Genomic DNA, 26250 nt, shown 5'->3' with positions numbered 1-26250 from the left:
GCATAATACAATCAAGCATCATTGAAAATGTTAAGGTTCATATAAACATCACAGAAATATTTTAATCAGCCTGTAAATTGAAACAACAACAAAAAAAAAATAGTACAAGGAGCCATAATTTATAGACATTAAAGCTTCAAATCTATTAAACTTAATTTCAGGCCCTCAAAAAGGGTGCTTAAGAAATTGTACATGCAAATCCAGGTTTTTTAAAAAAAAATTTACAGTGCATCCTAAAAATGGAATCCAACAGATACAATCAAAACCAGCAAGTAAAGATAGCAGTATATGTATAAAAACAGCGTGCAACTTGGTTCCTGTATTTCAGGGCGTTGAGTTAGTGACCCTTTGGGTCTCTTCCAACGCTTACAATCCTGATTCTACGGTTACAGCTCATCTGTCTTTCAGTCCATTTCACAGAAAAGCAACATTTCATGCGTTGGAAACTCACTCAGCTGGAAACTCATGAAATGCACGGGGGCTGTGCAAGAGCTAGGCCCCGCTCAGTTCATTAGTGGGGCAGGGCTGAACCATGCACTTCATTTGTGTTTAAACGACATTATTGCACTAAGTTTTTTGTTTTGTTTTCAAATTGCCCCTGCATTTATACTGATTGTCTTAAGTAGAAATGTATTGGGACGATACACGGCACAAACCTCTAAATACTTAAAAAAAAAATACTCAGTGTTGAACATTTTCTTGAAGCCGCGTACGTCGCAGCTATTTGAAGATAAAATTCTACTGACGAAAAGCAAGCGGATCACTTGCAGTCGCTGGATGCTGAGGCTAGGACGCAGCCAATTACTGCAGCGTTTGCTCCTCATGATAGACTCCAGGAGGAGGTTCTCCTTCGCAAGCCCCACTGAAATGAATCAGACTTGGAATCACAGAATTGTGGAGTTGGAAGGGACCCCTGAGGGTCATCTAGTCCAACCCACTGCAATGCAGACCTGTGCACAGGTCCACTTACATACATCCCATTCATTTCAGCAAGTATGTGTAGTAGAAGAGCCCAGGGGTTTGCGCCTAGCAGTACCTCTCCAACAATCACCAAACACAGCCACGTAGAACTGTAAAAGGTCCCGACTACAGACTTCCAGCAGGAATGGGTACCTGAGGTCACCGCTACAGGGGAACAAAGATTTTACCTTGTATTTCCTTGCTATAACCTAGCTTGTGCCCTCTGGATAAAGACATTGGTCAGATAGGGGAAAGCGAGAGTCAACAGCTTGCTAACCTAGCAGAAGGGTGAGGGAAAGGTGAGGCAATTGTGGTTCGGGAAGGAGCAACAGTGCAGGTTGTAGATTTCTGCCAGGTATGCAGCAGCTACTGTATAAGGCACAAAGTTGGAAGCGGAAGAAAGGAACAGAGTTGGCCAGGAGCAGAGTAGCTAATGTAGAATGGGCAGAAAGAACACAACCTGGTGTCTCCCATAAGAACAGCCCTGCTGGATCAGGCCAATGGCCGATCTAGTCCAGTATCCTGTTCTCACAGTGGTCAAACAGGTACCTTTGGGAAATCCAGAAGCAGGATTCAAAAACAAGCGCCCTCTCCCTTCCTGTGGCTTACAGCAAGCCTCAGCACCTAGAGCTTGCCGATTGAAAGGTCGGCGGTTCGAATCCCCACGGCGGGGTGTGCTCCCGTTGCTCGGTCCCAGCGCCTGCCAACCTAGCAGTTCGAAAGCACAGGGACCGCTTACTGGCAGGAAGGTAAACGGCGTTTCCGTGTGCTGCACTGGCTCGCCAGATGCGGCTTTGTCACGCTGGCCACGTGACCCGGAAGTGTCTCCGGACAGCGCTGGCCCCCGGCCTCTTAAGTGAGATGGGCGCACAACCCTAGAGTCTGTCAAGACTGGCCCGTACGGGCAGGGGTACCTTTACCTTTACCTACCCATGTAGTAAGCATGAAGGCTAGTGAAAATGGGCTGGCAGCTTTAATTTCCAAGGCTGGCTTAAAAGCTTCCATCACTGTTGCACAAAGAAAGGGCGAGTGAGTGCCAGGATACGATTATGTCTGTATATTGACTTGCTCTTTCTTTATACATCCGCTGCTGTTATTATAAGATCAGCACTCCTGTCCAAAACTTCGTTCCCGTTCCAGAGCAAAGCTGCATTTGCACTAACAAAGTTCAAACATTCACATTTAAAACAATCGAGGTAGAACTAAGGGGAAAAGAGTCTTCCCCCCCTTTTTTATTGCTATTAAGACTCCTGACAATAAGTAAACATTTCTAGGGGGGAAACCCTCATGCTAAGAGAAAGGGGATTCCAAAGGTTTGCACAATAATTAGGTTTGCTGCTTGCAGAATTCTAAGACCCTCATCCCACCACACCTGCTGTTAAAAAGCAGCCCCATATATACATCACGACAATATAAAGACAGTGGAGAGGTGCCAGAACAGAAAAACAGTCCCCACAACCCTCGTTATTGAAGAAAAAGTAGTCTAGCTTCAGCAAATTACTACAAACACGGCTCAGTTCACCTCCATGGGCTTTGCAGAGATGGATGAGGCCAGGCCAGAACAGCCGAGGCCAGCAAAAGCTGACTGGCAACTCATTTTGAGCATCAAGGTCCCTGTGCATCAAGCCTCATGCAGACTTTCTGTTTTAAGGTAGGCACTTAATGGAATGATAAAAGGTAAGCCTTATCTCCTCTCCTCTGGTGCAGTGCACACAACCCGTGTGGAAACAGTGCAATGCACACGGATCTGCTGAACTAGGTTCTCAAAGCCATGCGATATTGGGAGACGGTACCCAGCAAAGCTGGGCAGCTACATTCAGTTATCCTAGCCTGACCAGGCACTGGATTGGAAATGACATCATCAAGGCCCATACAGAGATCATGGGCGATGGGTGTGTGTGTGGAGAAAAGGCTACTTTGCAACACCTAGTCATTCTTGGCTCACCAGGTTATTTTCTGGAAACTTGCACTGCATGTCCAGAATTGCTGGTGGAACGAAAAGCATAAAGCGTCACAAGGTTTGCGGTTCTACAGTAGGTGCAACTTTTTAAAAGCAAGCTACAAAAAATATACATTATATTCTTGCCAGGAGGAAACACTTTTCAAGTAAAAAATTTAAAATGGCCACTTTAAAAACATTTGTACAAAAAAGCTCCCCAGGAGAGAGGCCACCTTGAGTAAGTGATTTGGGTTTAATGGCTGTGATGGCCTCATTATTAAAAAAACAAAAACTTAACTTGGGCTTGGTCCTCTGTACATTGCGGTGTCTCTCTTCCCCAAATGCACTAAGCTGGTCTGCTCGCTTTGAGCAAGGAATTGGTGTGGCAATCGCAGCAGGGCTAGTGCAGTTTCCTTTGGCAGTTGGGTGGGATCCTGAACATCCTGTTTTGGATCTCCTTTTGGTTTTCTACAGCATCCATTTGGACCCCAAAGCAAAAAGCTAAGATGCACATCCCAAACTGGCGTGTCCACAGAGCCACCCAACATTTTGCCCACCCCCATTCTAAAAGATTCTCTACACATATACACAAAATCAAAAGGAATGCATTCAGAAAACAGCACAGTGTGGCAAGTGGTGCCATCCAGAGAAGTCCAGCGTCCAAGACAGCACCACTGATGCAGCCCCCATGTCTCTCGGTTTACGAGAAGGCAGCATGGCAGAGTCAGGCCCACCCAGGCACATCACAAGCTCATGCTGCCTGAGCCATGTGGTGCTGTGCTGGCCACAGTCTAGTGCAATCACCAAAATAAGGTTGGAGGTCGGTCGTTGTGCTTTCTTCCCGGCTGAATGGCTAAAACGGTAGCGCCTTGCATATCATCCGAGAGGCGTGTTCTTTACACAGTAGCTTCTGAGTAGCCATTCCCATGCGCTAGACAGGCCACTGGTTCTGCCTCCAGCCAGCAATTATCGTGTCCATTAAAAAGGCGCCTGCGAAACAGGTGCCTTAAAAACGCAGAGGGGTTCTCCCCCAAGAGCCATTGGTTCTCATCGGCGAATTGCCTGCACCTTCATGACCTGGATCTCAGTGGCATCAGTGAAGCATCTGCGGCTCCTGTAGTGTTTGAGGAGTCTACGCCACAAAGGGTTGCTCTCCAGGAGGTAACTGTTTCCTGTAAGCAAAGCCGGGGGGGGGGAGAGAGAAGAGTTAAGCAACAATGAAAAGCAGTCCATACCTCTCTTTGCAGCTTCATCCTCTGAAGAAGGCATCTTTTCCAGCAAGAACAAGGCTCCACAGCAACAGACTTGCCCACCTCTCACTGTTTCCCTTAAGCCACGTACCTTTAATAATAATAATAATAAAAAATTTTATTTATACCCCAGCCAAGGCCGGGCTTAGGGCAGCTAACAAACAATAATAAAAACAAGTTGAGTGAATACAACTTAAAAACAAGATTAAAATACAACATTAAAACATTAAAAAGTGGCCTCATCAACAGGAGGAGAAAGGAAAAAGAAAGAGGGAGGGAGGGAATCAAATTGATTCTAAGCCAAAGGCCAGGCGGAACAACTCTGTCTTACAGGCCCTGCGGAAAGAAATCAGATCCTGCAGGGCCCTGGTCTCATGAGACAGAGCGTTCCACCAGGCCGGGGCCAGTGTTGAAAAGGCCCTGGCTCTGGTTGAGGCTAATCTGACTTCCTTAAGGCCCGGGACCTCTAGGGTGTTGCTATTTATGGACCTTAAGGTCCTCCGTGGGGCATATAGGTCACCTACCTATAATGCAGAGCCCTTCCTGCGCCCGAGTGATGCAGACGTTGATCTGGTTCGGGTCAGTCACGAAACCCAAGTGTTTCTTCTGCCAGCTTTTGGTAGGCTTCCGGTCGACCTCGGAACGGGAGCAAGACCGCACAGTGGACACCAGGACGTACTTCCATTCGCTTCCTGGAGGCCAGAAATTGCAACATGGTTAAGCCCTGCTCCACCCAGGAACCTTGTAGGAACATGAGAAGAAAAGCCCTTCCAAGGTTCGGACCAAAGTGCCTTCTAGCCCAGCGTCCCGGTCTCACAGTGGCCAAGCAGGGGCACATTATGGAGAGCGCATATGAGTGCAACAGCATCCTCCTCACTTGTGATTCACTTGGTATTCAGAGGAGAACTGGATACCGCTCAGTACTGAATTCAGAGGCATTCTGAATACCCCTAACTCACTAGCGTGGGGTGGATGACTCTGGGCCAATGACTTCTCATCCACAGTTCTGCTTGCCACAGTACATGACCTGTCCTCAGGCAAGCATGATGATGATAATGATGATGATGATAATAATAATAATAATAATAATAATAATAATAATAATAAGGATTATGGAAGATCCTAAGGGATCTAAAGGGATGGAAGGGAAGAACAGAGGCAAAGGAGAATTAAATAACAAAAGAAGTGTGGTTTAGGCAGTGGAAGTCTTTTAAGATATTTTAATTAAGATTTTTATTTTATAATGTATGTAAGTGTAATTCTGGAATTACTGTTTATGGAAAACAGCATTTTCTTTTTTCTTTATTTTCTTTTTCTTTTTTCGTTTCTTCTTATTTTCTATCTTCTTTCACAGTTTATGTTTTGCAAATATGTAAATAATTGTGTTTTTGCAGATATATCTGGAAATTTGATTGTATTATTCAATAAAGTTATATTTTAATAAAAATTATTTGTTTGTTTGTTTGTACCCCACCCATCTGGCTGGGTTTCCCCAGCCACTCTGGGCGGCTTCCAAGAAAGATTAAAAATACATTAAAATGTCACACATTAAAAACTTCCCTGAAGTCTTATGTCTTATAAATGTCAGGTAGTTGTTTATCTCTTTGACATCTGATGGGAGGGTGTTCCACAGGGCGGGCGCCACTACCGAGAAGGCCCTCTGCCTGGTTCCCTGTAGCTTTGCTTCTCGCAATGAGGGAACCGCCAGAAGGCCCTCGGCGCTGGACCTCAGCGTCCGGGCAGAATGATGGGGGTGGAGACGCTCCTTCAGAATACTGGACTGAGGCCGTTTAGGGCTTTAAAGGTCAGCAGCAACACTTCCCAGGCTCTTCCCTTTTTCTCGCGCTATCAGAAAAAGATAGCCCCAAGTGCGGTGCACTTCACCTTATCAAGAGCAGTTCCTTGCTGCAGCAAACGGAAGTTACAAACTTCGTTCCTTTGCACCGCTCACACAGCTAGCAGTTGGGAGTGGGAAGAGCAGGGAAGATTAGCCGTAGGGATAATTATAAACGTTGTGTGCAGATACAGGATGTTTTTCCCAGTGCAGGGCAGCTGCTTCTTAGGTCACAAAAGCCTACTAGGCCAGGCCAAAGGCCTTTCTAGCTCAGCATCCTGTTCACACAGCGGCCTACCAGATGCTCGTGCGAAACCTGCAAGCAGAACCTAAGCACAAGAGCCCTCTCTCCCCTCCTGTGACTTCCAGAAACTGGGATTAATAAGTATTGCTGCCTCCAACAGTCATCATGGCTAGTTGAATTTGTCTAATCCTCTTTGAAAGCCACCTAGGCTGGTGGCCATTGCTGCTTCCTGTGGCAAAGAGTTCCACAGTTAACTCTGCACTGCATGAAGGCCATCAACGCCTGGCAGGTCGTGCTGGCTAAAACGCAGCGCCCCGTGTCACACGGGTGGGACTTACCTTGGCTTTTCATGATGGTGCAAACGGTGACATCTCGCAGCCCTGCCTGGAGAAGAAGTTTCTTGATTTCGACCACCTGAGCATTGTAAGGAGTCAGGATGGCAATCTCGGCAGGTTTGGTGGTTCTGTCGAGTGTCAGCTGCTTTGCTATCCTCACCTGAAAGGCAGCGAAAAGACAGCATCTTTGTTTATTTCACCCACAGTAGCGTGACTCAGAAACAGAACCCAAGATGCACCGGGCAGATGGAGTCTCCAATTTAGGGCTGGCTCTCCAGATGATGTTGGGACTACAAAGCCCATCATCCCTGACTGCTGACTGGGGTTGATAGGCAACGCAAGTCCATCAACATCTGATTGCCCCTGCAAAGCTATCCCAAAGCTCAGTTTATTTTTATTCATTTATTTTGACAGCTTATATGCTGGCTAATTGGAATACTCTCTAAATGGTGTACAAGGAATTTGATGAAGATAAAAATGAGTCAAAAGGGTAACAGTGGAGAGCCTGCTGCAATATTTAAAAACAACAAAAATCAAATCACGCAAAGAAATAAACTGTGATCTTAAAAATCTGGGCTCTTAACATCTTATGTGTAACTAGCTTTTTCTTTGCGGGCTGAAAAGGGTTCATGCTGGTATATACATCTTTGGTTCTTCTATTTTAATATCTTATTTCTTGTGAGTCACAGAAATAGCATGTTACTAGACAACCTGTATAAATACAGCAAATAATACAGAGGTACCTCGGTTTAAGAACGGTCCTGTTTACGAACGATTCGGTTTAAGAACTCCGCAAAACCAGAAGCAGTGTCCCAGTTTGCAAACTTTACCTTGGTCTAAGAACGGAATCTGAACGGTGGAAGGGCACCAGTGGCGGGAGGCCTCATTGGGTAAAGCATGCCTCGGTTTAAGAATGGTTTCGGTTTAAGAATAGACTTCTGGAATGGATTAAGTTTGTAAACCAAGGTGCCACTGTCTTAATAACTGCTGGATGGCGGATAGATGTGGGCATTCGAGGCTGAAGTCAAACCGCTGGAGAATCACAGCGCCTGCTGTGGCTGTAGAGGAAGATAACTTGCAACTGCTGCCTTCCGTGCTGTTTTTGCTGCAATTGGCAGCACCAAGGATACCTCCCTGGGGTGCAAGGCTGGGCAGTTTGTCTGAAGGTCCTAGGCTGCCTAGATAACAAGACCCCCTTCTCAGCCTGGCTGATGGGGTCCAAAGGAAAGCAGAGCAAGACGTTTGGCTGCAGCTTGGCTGCAGGAATTGCTGGAAGGAGGCGGACAAGGTGCCATCCAACCACCTTAGGGACTTCACTCCAGATCTGTGCAGGGTTTATTCCTTAGCCTTATCTTCTCCCGAAGGCAGAGGGTAGATTCCCCCCCCCCTCGGGGTTTACTCTCAGTGCGTTCCTCACGAGGGACAACCGAAGGGAGCCAAACCCTTACTCCTTACTCACCACTTGCTCCGCTTCTTCCAAGTTGGCCCGAGAGTTCTCGTTGCCGTCCTCTGTCGAGACCACGAGACTCTTCTCCCTCCCCTCTATGTGGCCAAAGACGATGGCGCAGCAGCCGGCCCTGTCCTTGTGGAAGAGGGTGCTGTGGCCGCGGGCAGGGTTGGCACAGGTCTTTAGCCTCCTGTTGTAAAACTCCTCGGAGGGGAACTGGCAGATGTCCTGGTGCTGACGGGGTGAAAAAAGGCAGGCGTTTGTTGTTAGTAACAACAGCAGCAGCAAATTTATAAGCCGCTTACGTGCCAAAATGGCTTCTAAGCAGTTTACAAGTCTAAAAATCAGTTATAAAATATCCACATCCATAAACTATAGGGTAAAACAAGCATGTTGAGGGAAAACACACACACATGACCACAAGTACAGTTAAAGGAACAATTAAAAGTATTATGTGGGAAAGTCTGGTGTAGATTCACCACAGGCTTGTATAAAGGTAGTTTTATTTTCAATCTCTCTCCTAAGGATCCCAACATTGAACCTGCCCTTTCCACAATGCGGGGCATCTCTTAGCCATGACCGCTAAATGGAACTGCCATATATAGTGGCATTCTACCTTTGAATACCAAATGTTGGGGAGAATGGTAGCAAAGGGCTGCAATAATTCATTTACCGCATTGGCCCGAATATAAGCCGCACCCGCAAATAAGCTGCACCTTTAAAATTTGGCGGCTTGGGGGAGGCTTGGGAGCAGCGGGCAAGTTGGTGCCATTGCCCCGCGCTCCTGGGCTGCTTGGGGGGGGCGGAGCCGCATCGCTTTGCCGGCAGCGTAAGCCACACTTTAACTTTTCACGATCAGAATTTGGAAAGGAAAAAAAGTGTGGTGTGGAGGACTCCCTGATCCTGAATGGGGTAACTGTGCCCCTGAACGACCAGGTGCGCAGCCTAGGAGTCATTTTGGACTCACAGCTGTCCATGGAGGCACAGGTCAATTCTGTATCCAGGGCAGATGTTTACCAGCTCCATCTCGTACGCAGGATGAGACCCTAGCTGCCCGCAGACTGTCTAGCCAGAGTGGTGCATGCTCTAGTTATCTCCCGCTTGGACTACTGCAATGCGCTCTACATGGGGCTACCTTTGAAGGTGACCCAGAAACTACACTAATCCAGAATGTGGCAGCTAGACTGGTGACTGGGAGCGGCCGCCGAGACCACATAACGCTGGTCTTGAAGGACCTACATTGGCTCCCAGTGCATTTCTAAGCACAATTCAAAGTGTTGGTGCTGACCTTTAAAGCCCTAAACAGCCTCGGCCCAGTATACCTGAAGGAGCATCTCCACCCCCATCGTTCTGCCTGGACACTGAGGTCCAGCGCCGAGGGCCTTCTGGCGGTTCCCTCATTGCAAGAAGCAAAGCTACAGGGAACCAGGCAGAGGGCCTTCTCGGTAGTGGCACCCGCCCTGTGGAACGCCCTCCCATCAGATGTCAAAGAGATAAACAACTACCTGACATTCAGAAGACATCTGAAGGCAGCCCTGTTCAGGGAAGTTTTTAATGTGTGACATTTTATTGTATTTTTCATCTTTGCTGGAAGCCGCCCAGAGTGGCTGGGGAAACCCAGCCAGATGGGCAGGGTACAAATAATAAATTATTATTATATTTGAGCCAATATGGTATTTAGTGGTGTTCACCTGCCCCCCCCCCAAAAAAAATGTGCCCAGGGCGGCTATCAGCACTAAAACTCATGCAGTGTAAAGAACCATATTGGAGATAATGTTACCATGTGAGAAACAGATTAAAACAAACCAAAAAACCCACACCAATGATCTAGCACAGTATCCCCCAATAAACCAACACAAGGGGGAACGGTCCAGCAAGAAACAAAAGGCAGAACAGATGAACAAAGTATTGTGCATCCTGCTGCAATTCCTCCTTTCCTCCAAAGAACCCAGGAGGCGGCACGCCATGCTTGGCAGCCTCACCTCAACTTCGCAATAAGCAGCTGCGTCCCTTACCATGCGGTACTGGATATCCAGCATCAAAGCCCAGTCTTTGTAGCGTTCAAAGAGCGACATCTCCATCCCAAGGGTCTTGCAGAAGTCATTGTGGACCACTGGTCTCAGCTGCTTATGATCCCCCAGTAGGACCACCTAGAAGGAAATAATTGTGGTGATGCCCGCTATGTTGAGGAGGAGCAACCGGGGCAACTGCAAAACGGGCGAAACTTGTTGGTGTGATGTGAATGGTTTTTGGGAATAGGGGGTAGGTTGAGGTTTTGTCGATTTGCTAATTAGTGAGTCAGAGTATCGCTTTGTTTATTATTTGAGCGCTGTTAGTGTTGTTCTTGAGAGTCCCATGGACTGCAAGAAGATCAAACCAATCCATTCTGAAGGAAATCAGCCCTGAGTGCTCACTGGAAGGACAGATCCTGAAGCTGAGGCTCCAATACTTTGGCCACCTCATGAGAAGAGAAGACTCCCTGGAAAAGACCCTGATGTTGGGAAAGATGGAGGGCACAAGGAGAAGGGGACGACAGAGGACGAGATGGTGGGACAGTGTTCTCGAAGCTACCAACATGAGTTTGACCAAACTGTGGGAGGCAGGGGAAGACAGGAGTGCCTGGCGTGCTCTGGTCCAGGGGGTCACGAGGAGTCGGACACGACTAAACAACAACAAAGCTGTACGTTACTATTTATATGGCTGCTATGGTTTCATCGTCCCCCCATGGAGTTATGTGAAAAAATTAATGGATTATATAAGTGGTTCGCAATTTAGCTAAGTACTGCAGACCCCCAACTTCTGGAAATATTGATACCTCTGTGGTAGTTTTTGGTATGTGAATATCTTGATTTTATTCTGTGAGCCACCCTGAGACGCCTGGGGTATAGGCCGGAAGAAGAAGAAGAAGAAGAAGAAGAAGAAGAAGAAGAAGAAGAAGAGGAGTAGTAGTTTGGATTTGATATCCTGCTTTATCACTACCCGAAGGAGTCTCAAAGCGGCTCACATTCTCCTTTCCCTTCCTCCCCCACAACAAACACTCTGTGAGGTGAGTGGGGCTGAGAGACTTCAGAGAAGTGTGACTAGCCCAAGGTCACCCAGCAGCTGCATGTGGAGGAGCGGGGAAGCGAACCCCGTTCCCCAGATTACAAGACTACCGCTCTTAACCACTACACCACACTGGCTCCCACCAGCGTATAATAATAATATAATATAATATAATATAATATAATATAATATAATATAATATAATAATATAAATTCAATCAATCAATCAAATAATAATAATACCCTCCAACATGTCCCAGCACAAAGCTGGCCTGTGCGAGTCACATGAACCGCAAGAGAGCACGGAGCCCTAAAACACACATTTTTGGGTGCTGCGATCTCACAGCCCCCAGAAACAGGAAGTTCCAGACAATAGACAAGTATGTGTCATGGGTCCCTGTGGCCTGCGGACCACCAATTGAGGACCACTGTATTATGATTCCCTCCCCGTCGCGTTATGTATTGTGCCTTATTATTTGCTGCAAGTGACTTGGATACCTTTGAGTGACAAGTTTAATTAATTTGATTCTGAATTAATTTGATTCTGAACTGATGATAGAATGAATTGATTTTAGAATGTATTCCTATTAATTGATTGTGATTTTATGTAAACTGAGCCCAGCTTTGGCTGGGGAGGGCGGGATATAAATAAAATTTAATAATAATAATAATAAACAAATGAATGAGTAAATAAATTGGCGGTTGGCAATGTGCCACCCATGCCGCCCCTCCCCCTCAATTCTGCTGGACTCCAACTCCCAAGCAGCCTGGTCAGTAGTCAGTTGCAGGAGCCGCAGTCCAGCAGCAATCTGCAGAGGACCCTGGCGGCAACCTCATGAAATAAAACAGGAGCCCGTCTGGGCGTTGAGGGATATCTGAATAAACGAGCCATCAGCCTAACCGCCTTGGCTGTAATCACAAGCGGCCGGCTCACCTTCTCCATCTTCTTGTAGCTCACCAACGGAATGAGGGTCTCTGGCTCAGTGGACATGGCGCACTCGTCAATCAGCACCTGCTTCACCTGCAGGTGGTCCATCAGGGATGCGGCAGAGGCAGTGGTGCATGTGCACAGGATGACGTCGTGGCGCTGCAGCTCATGTGCCCGGGCTTTGGTTAGCAACTGCTTATAACTGCAAGACCGCAATGGAGACAGCTCAGTACCTTGACATGACCCAAAACCTTACAAGGAGGCAGGTGCCTCTACATCCCCTTTAAATCCATTAATAAATAGTAATAGTAATACAATTCTGCACTCTGGCAGTCTAGCTTCCCCTACCCCGAAAACCTCTCATAACTGATTCCGCTCATTTTGACCATCTTGCCCAACTTTTTCTAGACTGGTGACTGGAAGTGGCTGCTGGGACCATATAAACACTGGTCCTGATAGACCTGCATTGGCTCCCAGTACGTTTCTGAGCAGTGTTGGTGCTGACCTTTAAAGCCCTAAACGGCCTCGGCCCAGTATACCTGAAGGAGCGTGTCCAGCCCCATCGTTCAGCCTGAGGTCCAGCACCGAGGGCCTTCTGCTGGTTCCCTCACTGCGAGAAGTGAAGATACAGGGAACCAGGCAGAGGGCCTTCTCGGTAGTGGCACCCGCCCTGTGGAACGCCCTCCCACCAGATGTCAAGGAAATAAAGAACTATCTGACTTTTAGAAGACATCTGAAGTCAGCCCTGTTTAGGGAAGTTTTTAATGTTTGGTTTTATTCCGTTTTTAGTGTTCTGTTGGAAGCCGCCCAGAGTGGCTGGGGAAACCCAGCCAGATGGGTGGGGTATAAACAATAAATTTATTCTTATTGTTATTATTCTGGCCAATGGGACTTCAGCAGGCTTCACTCACACACTTTGAAGCCTATCTTCATAAGGCTTAGAAACTTGAATTTAAAAAATGTGGGGGGGGGATCCAGAAAGGGGAAAAAGGGAAGCTGAGAATCTCAAGAGTAGGATTCTGCATCCAGACCTAGCTTTAGCTTTGCAAATGTGCTAGCAGTTTTATTGCTACGCCACTAGGAGGGGAGCAAAGTCTGCACATTTTGTACTTTGGCATGTTTCTGCCAGATTGGAGCATAGATACTGTTTGGATAGCAGATTATCAGCCCAGCACCATGAGAATGCACTTAGCTTTCCTTACAGCCGCCCACTGCATGAGAAGAAGAAGAGTTTGGATTTGATATCCCGCTTTATCACTACCCTAAGGAGTCTCAAAGCGGCTAACATTCTCCTTTTCTTCCTCCCCCACAACAAATACTCTGTGAAGCGAGTGGGGCTGAGAGACTTCAGAGAAGTGTGACTGGCCCAAGGTCACACAGCAGCTGCATGTGGAGGAGCGGGGAAGCGAACCCCATTCACCAGATTACGAGTCCACCGCTCTAACCACTACACCACACTGGCTCTCAGTGTGAGAGCCCTGGAAGGAAGCAGGCGAAGTAATATGTTACGTCACCAAGATACAGGGCCACCATGTTTGTGGGCATGGGAGTATATTTTTGTCTGAGGCAAGACACAGATAAGCGGCTGCTGGTTCATGTATTAGTTCTTTTATGAGGCTGTAGCAACAGGTGCTGTCCAATAGTGGATTTTGGAACATACGAACCAGGGGTGCGGAGAGGCTGAACAGAATGAGGTCCCCAAATCCAAACCCCCATAAAATCCAGCCTGGTGTGCCCTTTCCTCTCTGAGACTTCAGCAAACCAAGCATCAGAACTTTTCCTGCACCTCTCGAGGGCTAGAGTGTTTTAAAAAGTTTGACGTTTTGGGAAGAAAATGAAGACTCAGGAGACTTCATCATAGTCAGCTGAGAGCAACTTAAGAGTCCCATTGAATTACAGCAAAGTCCATCTGGCCCAGGGGTCACCAATCTAAGGCCCATGGGCCGGGAGCAGCCCGCGGAGGTCGTTTGACCGGCCCACGAGCCACCCCCCAACTGAGAAGCCCGCTCGCACGCTGCACTAAACTGGTGCAGCACAGCACAGCACAGGGACTCGCTTTCGCAGGTGCGCATGCACAGACGCTGAAAGTCCAGCCCACAGAGAGATCTCCACAGGACCAATCCGGCCCAGGCAAGATCAAACGTCCCGACCCCTGATCTAGCCCATTATCCTGCTTCTCCACAGGACCACAGTTCTTTGTGATGTCCATGCTTGGGAAATGGTGGTTTGTTGAAACTGATTAGTGAGAACAAACCAGAATCAAACCGAGGTTTAATAACCTGGCTTGTTCTCCAACCACAGTTCAAGCAAACCATAGTTCAAGCAAATCGTACTTCTCCGAGTGAAGACATCACAGGCTACTGTGGTTTGTTACAGATCAAAAGCAGGAGCTTTCAATCTCCTATTCTGACACACATTAGAAAGGGAGCTGGGAGAGTGCAAGGCCCCCAGGGCTCATTCACAGTTATGGTTTACCATTACATTTGAACTGGGCCCATGAGACTGCCTATCACCAAAGGACTGTCTGAAGGGCTGATTCTGAAATCTCAGAATGCAAATCAAAGCAATAATAAGATAAAAGGTTTCTCCATCGAAGGCTTGGCAGAAAACTAGGTCTGTGTTGCACTCACTCGTTAATTTCATCCTCTGTTATCTCCTCTCCTCTGTTCACACGTGCATCGAATTCACAGATTTGTCTCGCAAAAGGGTTCGGTGGACGACGGATCATGTAGTGTAGAGTTATGTCCCTGTGCAGAAAGTATTACCTTTTAAGTTAAAGACTAAACACAATGCACAAGCAATGAGCTTTCTCCCAAATCATTCCAAGTTACTAGGGCTACAGACTTTAAGATCACTTAATCACTCAATTAAAGCTTTAGTCAATCAACAGGACAATCAACAGGACAATTTTATTGACAAAACAGAATTCAGGCTCCCTTTTCATTTTGTTTAGGGCCGTTTTGGGTTCTGATGTGTTGCTACTAGACAAAATGGAAAGATATATAAAGAGGGCCTTTGCCTGTAACAAGTTGGTCTCATTTAGCTTTCTCCAACTTAAGTTTTCTCAAAAGCACCTCCATTTAAAATGTTATTTGCTTTAATTTGATCTGTAAACATGCAGAGGCTGCAATCATAGCACACGTACGTGGCAGAAAGCCCCAGACACTTGGTATAACTTGTTTCCAAATGAACATGCGAAGGGTTACACTGCAAATCAACTAAATATTATTTATTCACAAGTCTGGAAGGAATATTGGGCTCATTTGCAACACTCTCTTTCCATGCCCCCCTCTCTCTTCCCCACCCAATGTTCTTTCCTTCCTTGGCTCCTTCCTAGTTTGCACCAAAGTATAGTTTGCCACAACATCCAGATCTGCAGAATATTGTTTGGTCTTGCTGCATCAAACCAACTTCAAATTGCAGTTGCAATCCTAGTTTCCAGGGTAGGCACAAACCAGAGTTTGTCTCTTCAGACGCAATGGGAAACCATGGTTTGCCAGAAACCAGGAAGGAACTAATTCAACACAGGGCCAAGGAAAGGAAAAGGGGAAGTGCACAAGCCAAATATTGCATCCAGGATCATCCTTGTAGCACCAAACTATGGTTTGGTATCCCATCTGTTTTATATATATTATTCCTACTAGAAAAGAAACAACATTCAGCTGTATCAAATCGTATAAATAAGCAGGTTTAACTTTAAGCTGTTTTACTGTTAGAAAAATGTCTACATATCTGATTGTGTGAGGAAATTGAAGTTCGAACCTGATCTCCGGCTTGGATTTCGAGTCCCGCTGGGATTTCCGGGACACATGTAGGCTGCTTCCTGGATAGGGGAAATCCATGGTCTCTATAGTTTCTCCATACACCCTCAAGGGCCTCAGAGAATTCTTCATCTTCAACAGCATCTCTGCAGAGGCAGCAAAACAGCTAGGCTGAAAAATGAACTCTGCAGCCTATTAAAAGCGACCCAAAACTTAAGATGCTACAGACACTAGGCTGTTCCTATGCAACAAATTAAACTCGGCTGTCAATTGAGAGGCCCTGCCCGTACAATTTGCTATGAAGTCGCGGAATATTCACAAACATTCCAACAGTGCAGTCCAAAGCCACCAGCACGAAATTGTTGGGAATTGGTGGATCTTGGGCTGTTGGGGATAAACTGGGGCCCAGCCAGGGCTACATTAGCACAAGTCCCTCATTCCAGCTCCGTCAGGGAAATACCTGCATACCTCCCTCAACCTGGCTCAGGCATAGCTTTGCTGGCTCACCTGGTGCTACTAAAGTGGGCTGAATTTAAGTCACTATAAATTCTGGCAGCTTCTTATACTGAGGATTGCTCTGCCTGCGTTGGAGGAGCTGGGGAAGAGTCATGGGAAGCTGATAGCCAGCTTACTGTTGCAGGAAAACCAGAAGGCTGGCTTGACTGAGGAGTGGAGATCCATTCAGGGCATAGGGTTACCGCATTTTTCGCCCTATAGGACGCACTTTTTCCCCTCCAAAAATGAAGGGGAAATGTGTGTGCGTCCTATGGGGCGAATACAGGCTTTCGCTGAAGCCTGGCGAGCGAGAGGGGTCGGTGCGCACCGACCCCTCTCGCTCTCCAGGCTTCAGGAAGCTCTGTGCAACCCTAGGGAGCCTGGCACGAAGCCACGCTGGGCTCCCGAGAGTTGCGCAGAGCTGCCTGCGCTCCTGGGCTCGGCGCAGCTCCACACAACCCTCCAGAGCCCGGCACGGCTCCGGCACCGCTCTGGGACCCGTTCTAGGGGCTGGGGTCGGGGGAAGCTCGGGCTTCCCTCGCCCCAGCCCCGCGCCTTTGGGGGGGGAATAAAATATTTCTCCTTTATTTCCCCCCCCCAAAAAAATCTAGGTGCGTCCTATGGGCCGGAGCGTCCAATAGGGCGAAAAATACGGTAATTTCATTGTACACAGGTTGTACATATTGTTATTATTATTACGAGCAGGACAGGCAGCAAACTACTGCTCCACCCTGGAGTTCAGGGAGAGTGTCTTAAGCAGAGCAGACACCAGACAATTTTTTAAAGGACTCTCCCTCCCTAAAGACCCCAGACCGTGTCCTTCCTTGCTGTCTTTCTGCTGGCAGGTGAAGATTATAGTTTTAAGGAATCTCCTTTTAACAGTGCTGTGCTGTTTTTATTGTTTCTGTTATCTGCATCTTAATAGATTTGCTTTCAAATGTTTTTATTTTATTACAGTTTAATAATTTTTTAATGATTCTCTTTTATTTGTTTTTTGCTTATTGTATTTTATCTGTGTGTTTGAAGTTGTGTAAGCCCCTTTGGAGTCTCAGCAGGACCTATTATTATTAACAACAACAACAGCAATCCAAGTTTATTAAACTTCGCATTATTTGCTTATAACACTTTTTTTCCCTTTTTCTTTCTGCTATTCCCTGCTTGTTCAATAACGTTTATTTGGGATTGACTATCGAGTCGACACTCTTCAAGAAGTTCCACCTCACCGCAGGTCACATCCTGAAAAGTGACGTTTCAGACAAGAGAATTATAGGGGATTTAAAGGCATTCAGGAAGTAGCAGAAGGGTGTCAGTTAGTGCAGAAAGCATTGATCTGATGTGAAGAGATCTTTCCTACTCTATTTAATTCAAGAGGGTTCTGGAAGCTTCTATGTGTGAAAGAAACAAGGAGAAGGTTCATGATGTTTGGGTTATTCCTTCAGAGAAGCTGAGTATAGCTGGTGTGAAATGATTCTGTAATCTCTTCTGTCAAGGTCATGCTGACTATAATAAAAGGCCAGAAGGAGCCTGGGTTTCACTTTCTCTTTCTGTCTCTCTTCCTTCTGGTGTGGTGTCCTGTATATAGTGTTAAGGTTTAGTCTTATTATAAGTCATTTTGAGTCTGCTGCAACTGGATTTCTTATGGACAGGGCCAATCCTGAATATATTGGATTTGTGACCATTATGCTCATTTGCCTTCCGTAGCAGCAAAGCTCTGCTGGATGAAATATTAATTGCCTCTGGTCTACTTTGGGGGGAATCCTGCAACATGTTTAAGTTGTTACTCTGCTAACTATACATTGGAATCTACCCTGGATCAATATTGAGTAGACTTTCAATGACAGAGGGGTCTTAGCAGAGGGATGGAGCACAGCTGTGATGGAAACAGCCCAACCAATTTTACACCCCAGACAATCTCCACTTTGACTGCTTCTCCATGATGTAAGAATGGATCCTCTGCACTCAACAAAGACAATTACCAGCAACAACATCGACGGATTTGTTTGACGGCCCACAGTACATGATGTGGCTCTTTGCTTTTTCAGCATCCAGAGTTGGATCCTTCCCTTTTTCTTCCAGATTCAGCTGATGGAACCAGTAGACGATATGGGCACCAACCACGGTCTTGCCAGTCCCTGGACAAGGAGGAGGGGAAATAGCAGTGAGGGGCCTGCCATTACAGAATCATAGAGTTGGAAGGGAAAACAAGGGTCATCTAGTCTAACCTCCTGCAATGATGGAATCTTTTGCCCAACATGGAGCTGGAGCGCACCACTCTTTCAGATGAAGCGTCTCATCCTTTACCGACTGAGCTACCAGCGCAGATATCCCTGACTTAGCGCTGGTTCTACTGAACTTCTAATGGGATTTTTAATGTGATATGTATAAATAAAGTCATGGAACAGTTGGGGCAGATTTAATACCAGCGACACCCCAACCCCCATCCTGCCAAGAATCAACTACGCACCCCCCCCCCATGCTGTCAACTCACCTGGCGGGCCTTGGATGAGTGTGAAAGGCTTTCTCAAGGCCTCTGAAATGGCACGGTTCTGGCTCGGGTTGAGTTTCCGGACGCTTCCAGGAAGATCAAAGCTTTTGAGTGCCCAGAACTTAGACTGCCTCACTGCTGTGTATTTTTAAAACAACAACAACAACAATGTAAAACAGACGTCCAATCACCAAAACATCAATTGCATCATTTTCGCCTGTACTCAATCATAAATCTGCTCAACCCTGCTTTTCGTTTTCTGATTTTAAAAAAACGCGTGAAAAATTCACATTTAAATGGTATCACTCATTTCTAAGGTATCACTCAACACTAAAGTATGATGCATCTTGAGGACTTTGCATGTTATTCAATGCATTATTACATTATATTACAACAGCCCCCACTGTTTAAGGTGGTGGAAGGAGCTAACTGCAAAAAGTAACCAAGGAGGCATACAGCAGGGTTTCCCAAACTTGGGTCTCCCACTGTTTTTGGACTACAACTCCCATCATCCCTAGCTAGCAGGACCAGTGGTCTGGGATGGTGGGAATTGTAGTCCAAAACAGCGGGAGATCCTGGTATAGAGCAGGAGTGGGCTCTTTAAACCCTTTGGGCTTTGTCCTGTAATGCGTTACAGAATAAAGTCTGACCAACAGAGAAATGGGTGTAAGCCTCTGTCCTTGAATCCCCAGGAAAAATTTCTCCCACTCTGAGCAAATTTGTCCCCCATCCCTAGTTCCGAGTTGATGCCTCAAACTGACAGCAAAATCCTGATCAGCGTGCATGCAATTGCACCTTGAATCTTGCAAGCCCTAACAAAAGCGTTAAGGATTATTATTATTCTGAGCATCTCAAAATAACAACCAATGAAGGTTCTGGTGATGTGCAAACTCATTTTTGTAGATAATCAACTGGTCAATCGGTTAAAAGGCACGTGACTCAATCAACCCTAGTTAATTATTGGAAAATATAGACAGTGACAATATTGGATTAGATTTCTTACGCAAACTTCAACATAAAAATCCCTGGGCAGGTTAGAACAATGTAAATATACAATGTTGAAATAATGTACAATCCAAATCATGATTGCTTTTGGAGCAGCAAAGCCTATTATGGTTATTATAAAACACTATAGTTTGCTTCCACTTACGTTTTTCAGAGATTTCCTTGCCGAGGGCAATTTGCTGAGCAAGCTCAGTCGCGTGCTCCAGTTTCCAAATGGCGGTCTCCTTCCGGCTTCAGGAAAAGGAAGAAATGTTGTGTGAGGTTAAAGCCAATGAGAAGCAGGATGGCATAGAAGTAAAAAAGGAAGTGGACAGTCTGGAGAGGTTCCAGCTAGGGGTGGGAGAATGTGCTGATTTCTCAGTTTCCCAATTTTCTAATCTTGTACAGTGGTGCCTCGCAAGACGAAATTAATCCGTTCCGCAAGTTTCTTCGTCTTGCGGTTTTTTCGTCTTGCGAAGCACGGCTATTAGCGGCTTAGCGGCTATTAACGGCTTAGCGGCTTTAAGAAAAAGGAAACAAACTCGCAAGAACTCGCAAGACGTTTTATCTTGCGAAGCAAGCCCATAGGGAAATTCGTCTTGCGGAACGACTCAAAAAACGGAAAACCCTTTCGTCTAGCGAGTTTTTCGTCTTGCGAGGCATTCGTCTTGCGGGGCACCACTGTACTGTATTTGGTTCCTCGCATTCCCTGCGTCGGTGTGTGATTTCAAAAGAGCTCTTCGTGAAAATTCAGCAGCAATTTAGTGTGAAATGCACATTTGTGTGTGCAATTTTTGCATAAAAGGCACCTTTCTGCAAACTTACTTTTCTCTCAAGAGCATGCATTCGAGAATGTTACCTTCACCAACGTATGCCCTTCTCATGCACATGCTACTTTGCTGGAAAACAGCATTGCACAATTAGGAGAAGTGCAAATTTTGAAAGCTGGCAGTTCTCAAACTGTTCTGGAAACTGCTGATTTGTTAGGTCTGGCTTTAAGTGCCAATAAAACGGAGATCCTCCCTTGTGCCAAACTTTCCCTGTGTTAAAATAGCCATAGAATGGCCTTGGAAGTATAGCAGGAGGGGGCCAATGTTGCTTTTGCATAAAGAGAAAGAAGGAACAATCACCATATGTGGTGGAAATGTCTCAAAAGTGGGGAGATTTTGCTTCATGGTCATAGGTGCCCATATGTGAGGTGGGGCCCTGCTGTTCTGCTGGACTCCCAGCTGTGACAGCACCACTGCTCACCATGGCGGTGAAGGCAAGGGAGCACCACCATGGAAACTGCACTCTCCCGACTTTGCTGCAAGCCAGTTGTGCCTCGTACTGGCAAGTTGTGCCTTTTGCTGGCCTAGTGCCCACCCCACATTTTGGATTACAACTCCCATCAGCTCGACTGGGGCTGACGGGAGTTGTAAACAACTGGACAGCACCAGGTTAGCAAAGACTGCTGCAGCCAGGCTCCTCACGGGGTCTCTGCCATGGCAGCATATTCACCCAGTGCTTTTCCAGCTGCACTGACTCCCGGTGGAGTACAGGGTCAGATTTAAGGTGCTGGTTTTGACCTTTAAAGCCCTTCACGGCCTAGGACCCTCGTACCTAGGGGACCGCCTCTCTTGGTATGCCCCGCGGAGGACCTTAAGGTCCATAAATAGCAACACCCTAGAGGTCCTGGGCCCTAAGGAAGTTAGATTAGCCTCAACCAGAGCCAGGGCCTTTTCAACACTGGCTCCGGCCTGGTGGAACGCTCTGCCTCATGAGACCAGGGCCCTGCGAGATCTGATTTCTTTCCGCAGGGCCTGTAAGACAGAGTTTTTCCGCCTGGCCTTTCGCTTGGAATCAATCTGATTCCCTCCCCCTCTTTCTTTTTTCCTTTCTCCTCCTGTGATGAGGCTGCATTTTAATGTTTTAATGTTGTGTTTTAATCTTGTTTTTTAAGTTGTATTTCAATCAACTTGTTTTTATTATAGGTTGTTAGCCACCCTGAGCCCAGTCTTGGCTGGGGAGGGCGGGGTATAAATTTTACTACTACTACTACTACTACTACTACTACTACTACTACTACTATTATTATTATTACATTGTGAACTGTTGCCTATCCATATGATCCGCAATGATAAAAGTTCTTGAAACTCAACCGTAGAACAACCAAAATGGTTCAGAGCAATGCACTTACATATCAGGCAGCAACTTTGGAATCAGCTCCACGGTGAACCTTGACGTCTCCTGGGTGACCTCCACAGGGATCTTTTCCATGGACATAAAGTGGATGCTGAAACGCACCATCGTTGCACCTCGCTGGTCAGATTTCTCGTTGTCATCAAACTCATTGGTCCGCCCGTGGGCCACCCAGGTGTACGTAGCAGGGTCGATCGTGAATTTGCCAGCTTCAGCGCTTCCCTTGGTCAAGCTGAGCTGCTGGAGGCCACGGCTGAGGGCTTCTGCGTCATCCTGGGCCCCATCAGCTTTCAGGCCCGAGAGGCGGACACAGAGGTAGCAGTGGCTCAGGTGCACTTCAATGGCACACTCCTTCATGAATTCCTTGGTCATGGAGAACGTCCCCAGGAGGTGTCCTTTCTTTGACCTCTGCTTCTCCCAGGAGATCTTGACGTCGTGCAAGACGATGGAGTCGTTTTCTGCCACGGCGCACGAGGCGGCTTCCATGTCGGAGATGGGCAGCCACACCTTGCGATAATCAGAGGCATCCTTGTAAACCTCCTTGGAGGCCAGAGTGGCGTATTTGGAGAAGCAGTCGATGGGCCTCTCAGAGTGCTGCAGACATACGTCGAAGCCTGGGGCCACAGTCCACAGTTGCAAAGACGGCACCAGGAAGCCCCGCTGGACATCTGTGGTGAGCTGGAGGCACAAAACATCTCCGGCGCTGAGCTCCAGGGACAGTTCTACGTAGTGTGAGCACTTGCTTCTCTCCATCCGGCCCATAGTCCTCAGCTGCGTGCTGTGGCCCTTCTCAACCAGGGAGATCATCTCCTCATAATCTTTGCTCCTGACAGCTGCGAGGATGTTGCGCCAGGCCTGCACATTGAAGAGGGAGACACTCTTGTCCCACAGCACTGGTGACTTTGGAGTGCACTCCTTTGAGGTCACCACGGAGTAGATCCTCTTCTTCCACATCAGCCTCACGCTGCTCCGTTCCTCGATGAAGGCCGGTTGTGCCACCAGCTGAAGAGCTCTGTAGTTGACGAGTTGAGGGTCTCGAAGGGTCTCCTTGTTCAGAGGAAACATGATTCTGAAGTTCTTGGCCATCCCTTCCACGCACATCACAAAGGAAACCTTCTGCTGGGCTTGTTGCTTCAGCTGAGTCGCCATCTCCAACGAGTGGGCCTTCTTCTCATAGGCATTCGCCATGCTGTTTTTCCTGTTGAAATCGTGGCAGAGGAACTCAATGTCCTCTGAGGAGTACTGCACTGGCTTCTTTAAAATCACAGACAGGATGTGACGCTGGAGGATCAGGTCCATGTAGCGTCGGATGGGGGAAGTTGCCCAGGTGTAAGAGTCCACGTGCAAGGAATAGTGGCCCACTTTGGACTGAGGAGACGAATTGGAGCGAAGGAAAAATGAGCGGGACAGAAGCTTCCGGAACTCCATGTTCGCCGGGGCCAGCTTGGGATGGATGTCGTCCGTCGTAATAAGGTCAAGCATCTTGGGGACATCGCAAGCACCGGCAGCTGACTTGAGGTGGTCCCACAATGAAGTCAGGAGGGTAAACTTCCCACTGGTCCCCATGTGGACCCCTGTGGCTGCAGCTCCCAGATGATGGGAGAGGTGGGTGGACAGAGGAATTATATCACGGTATTTGTCCCTCATCTGAGCCATCTGTTGTGGGTTGGGCTCCACCTGGCAGCGCAGAGGGGTTCGATCTCTGGTGGAAGCCTTGTTGGTGAGGAACTCGCCCACGGAACTGTTGAACATGATCATGAACTCCTCAACCATCTGGTGGGAGCACCTCTGGCCCAGAGGGCATTCCTCGTCCAGTTGATCATAATAACAGTCTTCATGAAGCCGGGACAGCCGATGTACGCGGGAGAAGTGGTACGCAACCGCAACACAATCCTCCAGGGTATCAAAGCGTAGGGATGGCGCCTCCGCCTTGTAGCAGTTCTTGATGATACCCTCTGCCTCCTCATAGGTCAGCTGCCGGTCTGAGCAGATTGTGGACACAGCAAAGGAGACATTCGCCATCTGGTCCGTCTTCTTATCCACCGTGACGAAGAGAGAGATCACAGGCCTATCTTTCTGCGGCAGGAGACTACAGAGGTCTTGGCTTAGCTGAGGCGGGAGCATGCAAACCGGCTCCTTTCCGGGAGCATAATAGGTGGCTCCCCGGTTCTTCGCTTCCGTATCGAGAGCGCAGCCTTTGGGGATCACAGAAGCGACGTCAGCAATGTGGACCCCTATCTCATATTTGTCACCCAGGTCTCGGACACTGATGGCATCGTCCAGATCCCTTGCACCTGGGGGGTCAACGGTGAAGGTGAGGTAAGCCCGAAGGTCTTTCCGGTTACCCTTTGTAAGAGAGAGCTTGCTAGAGGAGATTGTGGCCACCTCTTTGTTCACTGAGGGTGGGTGTTTGCTCCTGAGGCAGTATTCTGTGTCAAGGATACGCAACCCTTCCTCTAGGGTCTTAGCCAGAGGAAGAACCTCCGTAATAATCCCTAAGGGGAAGTAAAAGCCGTTCCGCCAATTCAGGACTTGGACCACAAAGAGGCAGTTCCTCCTCAGTTCTTGGGTTATCTTCTTGCAGGTCTTCAGCTTGATCTTGCCCCCTTGATCCACCCTGCGGATGGGAATGACATTGGGTTCATCTCTCAGCCCCGGGACAAAGATTTTGGTGACGGTCTGGTCAATGGGGACCATGACGCGGGGATCGAACTCGTCCATCATGCAGGTGAAGATGCGGTCCCGGTCAGCCTTCTTCAGAACCCCCACCACTTTCCCACGGAGACTTCCCTCGCCCGTGGCCTTCCCTGGGCCAGGCTGTAGGATCTCCACCAAGACCTGGTCCCCAGTGAAGCCCATCCCACAGTGAACCCGGCCTTTGATGTGGATGTTCAAGGGAGGGACGTCGTCCAGAGTGAAGGCAGACGCTCGGTCGTATTTCTCCTTGATGAGCTCGCATCGCTTGTACATGTTCGGGTTCATGCGCAGACACTCCTTCATGGTTTGCAGGTGGAAGCTGACATACTCCTGCCTGCTGCTTTGGACGGTGGCCCCCTCGGACTTCACGTTCATCAGCCCTTCGTCGGAGACCGTCACCACCATGTCTTTGCTCTCGTCCAGGAGCTCCTGCAATATGGGGTCGTCGACGTTCAAGCTCTCTGCATCCGACAGCCAGGATTCGGTGTCACTGCCCTCTTCCTCGAGCTGGGGGCTCCCCCTGTTCCAGCTGGCCCGGTCGCACACCGCCTGCCTTATCTCCTCTAGCGTCAAGGTCTCAGGAGTCACGGTCTTCTTGTCAATGCACTCCTTGAGAAAGCCTTTCCAGACTTTGCTGCACTGCCCGAAGGAACACAAAGCCACTGCGTCCCCCACAACGACGACCTGGGACTGGGCCCTCGTCATGATGGTGTTCAGCACCCGAGCATCATTGAAGAATTCCAGGTTGGAGCAGTTGACGTGGCAGAGGCTCTCCCTGGTGTGAACGGTGCTGATGATGATAACACGGAACTCCCTCCCTGTTTTAAAAACAAGACAGAATTGCAAGGAAATGGAAAGGGTTGCGGCTTCCAAATGGAGACCATGAAGCAGAGGTAGATACAGTCAAGAGTCCCTCAAACGGGATCCAGATTTGCCACAATCTGATCATGGAGGGAAAGGCTAAAGGTGGGAACTGAGAGGTGGTCTGAAACATATAATTTGATCCAACCAAGTCCAATGTAACCTAGACTTGTATTGCAACTAAGCCCTCCTCACAGGATTTCCATTGATTTCAGCAGGACTTAGCTGGATCGAGACCACTGGGTTCACATAGCTCAGTGATGTCTACTCTGACTGGCAGTGGCTCTCCAGGGTTTCTGGCGGGGGACAGAAGCTGCTCCAGCCCTACTTGAAGGCACCAACCAGGGTTTTAATCTGGGACATGCAAAATGGGATGCTCTGTAACCAAGCTAAGACCTAGGACCATAGGAAGTTGCCTTAGACCAAGTCAGGTCTGGGCTGCATCAATAGGAGTATAGCATCTAGATCAAGGGAAGTAATAGTGCCACTGTATTCTGCTCTGGTCAGACCTCACCTGGAGTACTGTGTCCAGTTCTGGGCACCACAGTTCAAGAAGGACACTGACAAACTGGAACATGTCCAGAGGAGGGCAACCAAAATGGTCAAAGGCCTGGAAACGATGCCTTATGAAGAACGGCTAAGGGAGCTGGGCATGTTTAGCCTGGAGAAGAGGAGGTTAAGGGGTGATATGATAGCCATGTTCAAATATATAAAAGGATGTCATATAGAGGAGGGAGAAAGGTTGTTTTCTGCTGCTCCAGAGAAGCGGACATGGAGCAATGGATCCAAACTACAAGAAAGAAG

The 26250-nt window shown here is 47.8% G+C and overlaps 1 protein-coding gene across 1 annotated transcript in view; it reads right to left on the bottom strand.

Annotated features, from left to right (window-relative positions):
- Positions 1-2151: 2151 nt before the first annotated feature.
- HELZ2 (helicase with zinc finger 2) overlaps positions 2152-26250 on the bottom strand; it is a 57176-nt gene continuing 33077 nt past the window's right edge. The window contains exons 9-20 of the mRNA XM_053394572.1: positions 21887-25403; positions 19874-19959; positions 18727-18861; positions 18215-18370; positions 15745-15889; positions 14613-14729; positions 11989-12184; positions 10025-10159; positions 8022-8243; positions 6566-6722; positions 4674-4841; positions 2152-4071 (exon numbers count right to left, since the gene is read on the bottom strand). Coding sequence (XP_053250547.1) covers positions 3947-4071; positions 4674-4841; positions 6566-6722; positions 8022-8243; positions 10025-10159; positions 11989-12184; positions 14613-14729; positions 15745-15889; positions 18215-18370; positions 18727-18861; positions 19874-19959; positions 21887-25403 — 5159 coding nt within the window. The 3' untranslated portion in view covers positions 2152-3946. The remainder of the gene's footprint in view (positions 4072-4673; positions 4842-6565; positions 6723-8021; positions 8244-10024; positions 10160-11988; positions 12185-14612; positions 14730-15744; positions 15890-18214; positions 18371-18726; positions 18862-19873; positions 19960-21886; positions 25404-26250) is intronic.

The sequence above is a fragment of the Podarcis raffonei genome, chromosome 6 (assembly GCF_027172205.1).
Source record: "Podarcis raffonei isolate rPodRaf1 chromosome 6, rPodRaf1.pri, whole genome shotgun sequence".
Lineage (NCBI taxonomy): Eukaryota > Metazoa > Chordata > Lepidosauria > Squamata > Lacertidae > Podarcis > Podarcis raffonei.
Note: the sequence above shows the minus strand (reverse complement) of the source record. Positions and strands in the feature narration are given on the sequence as shown.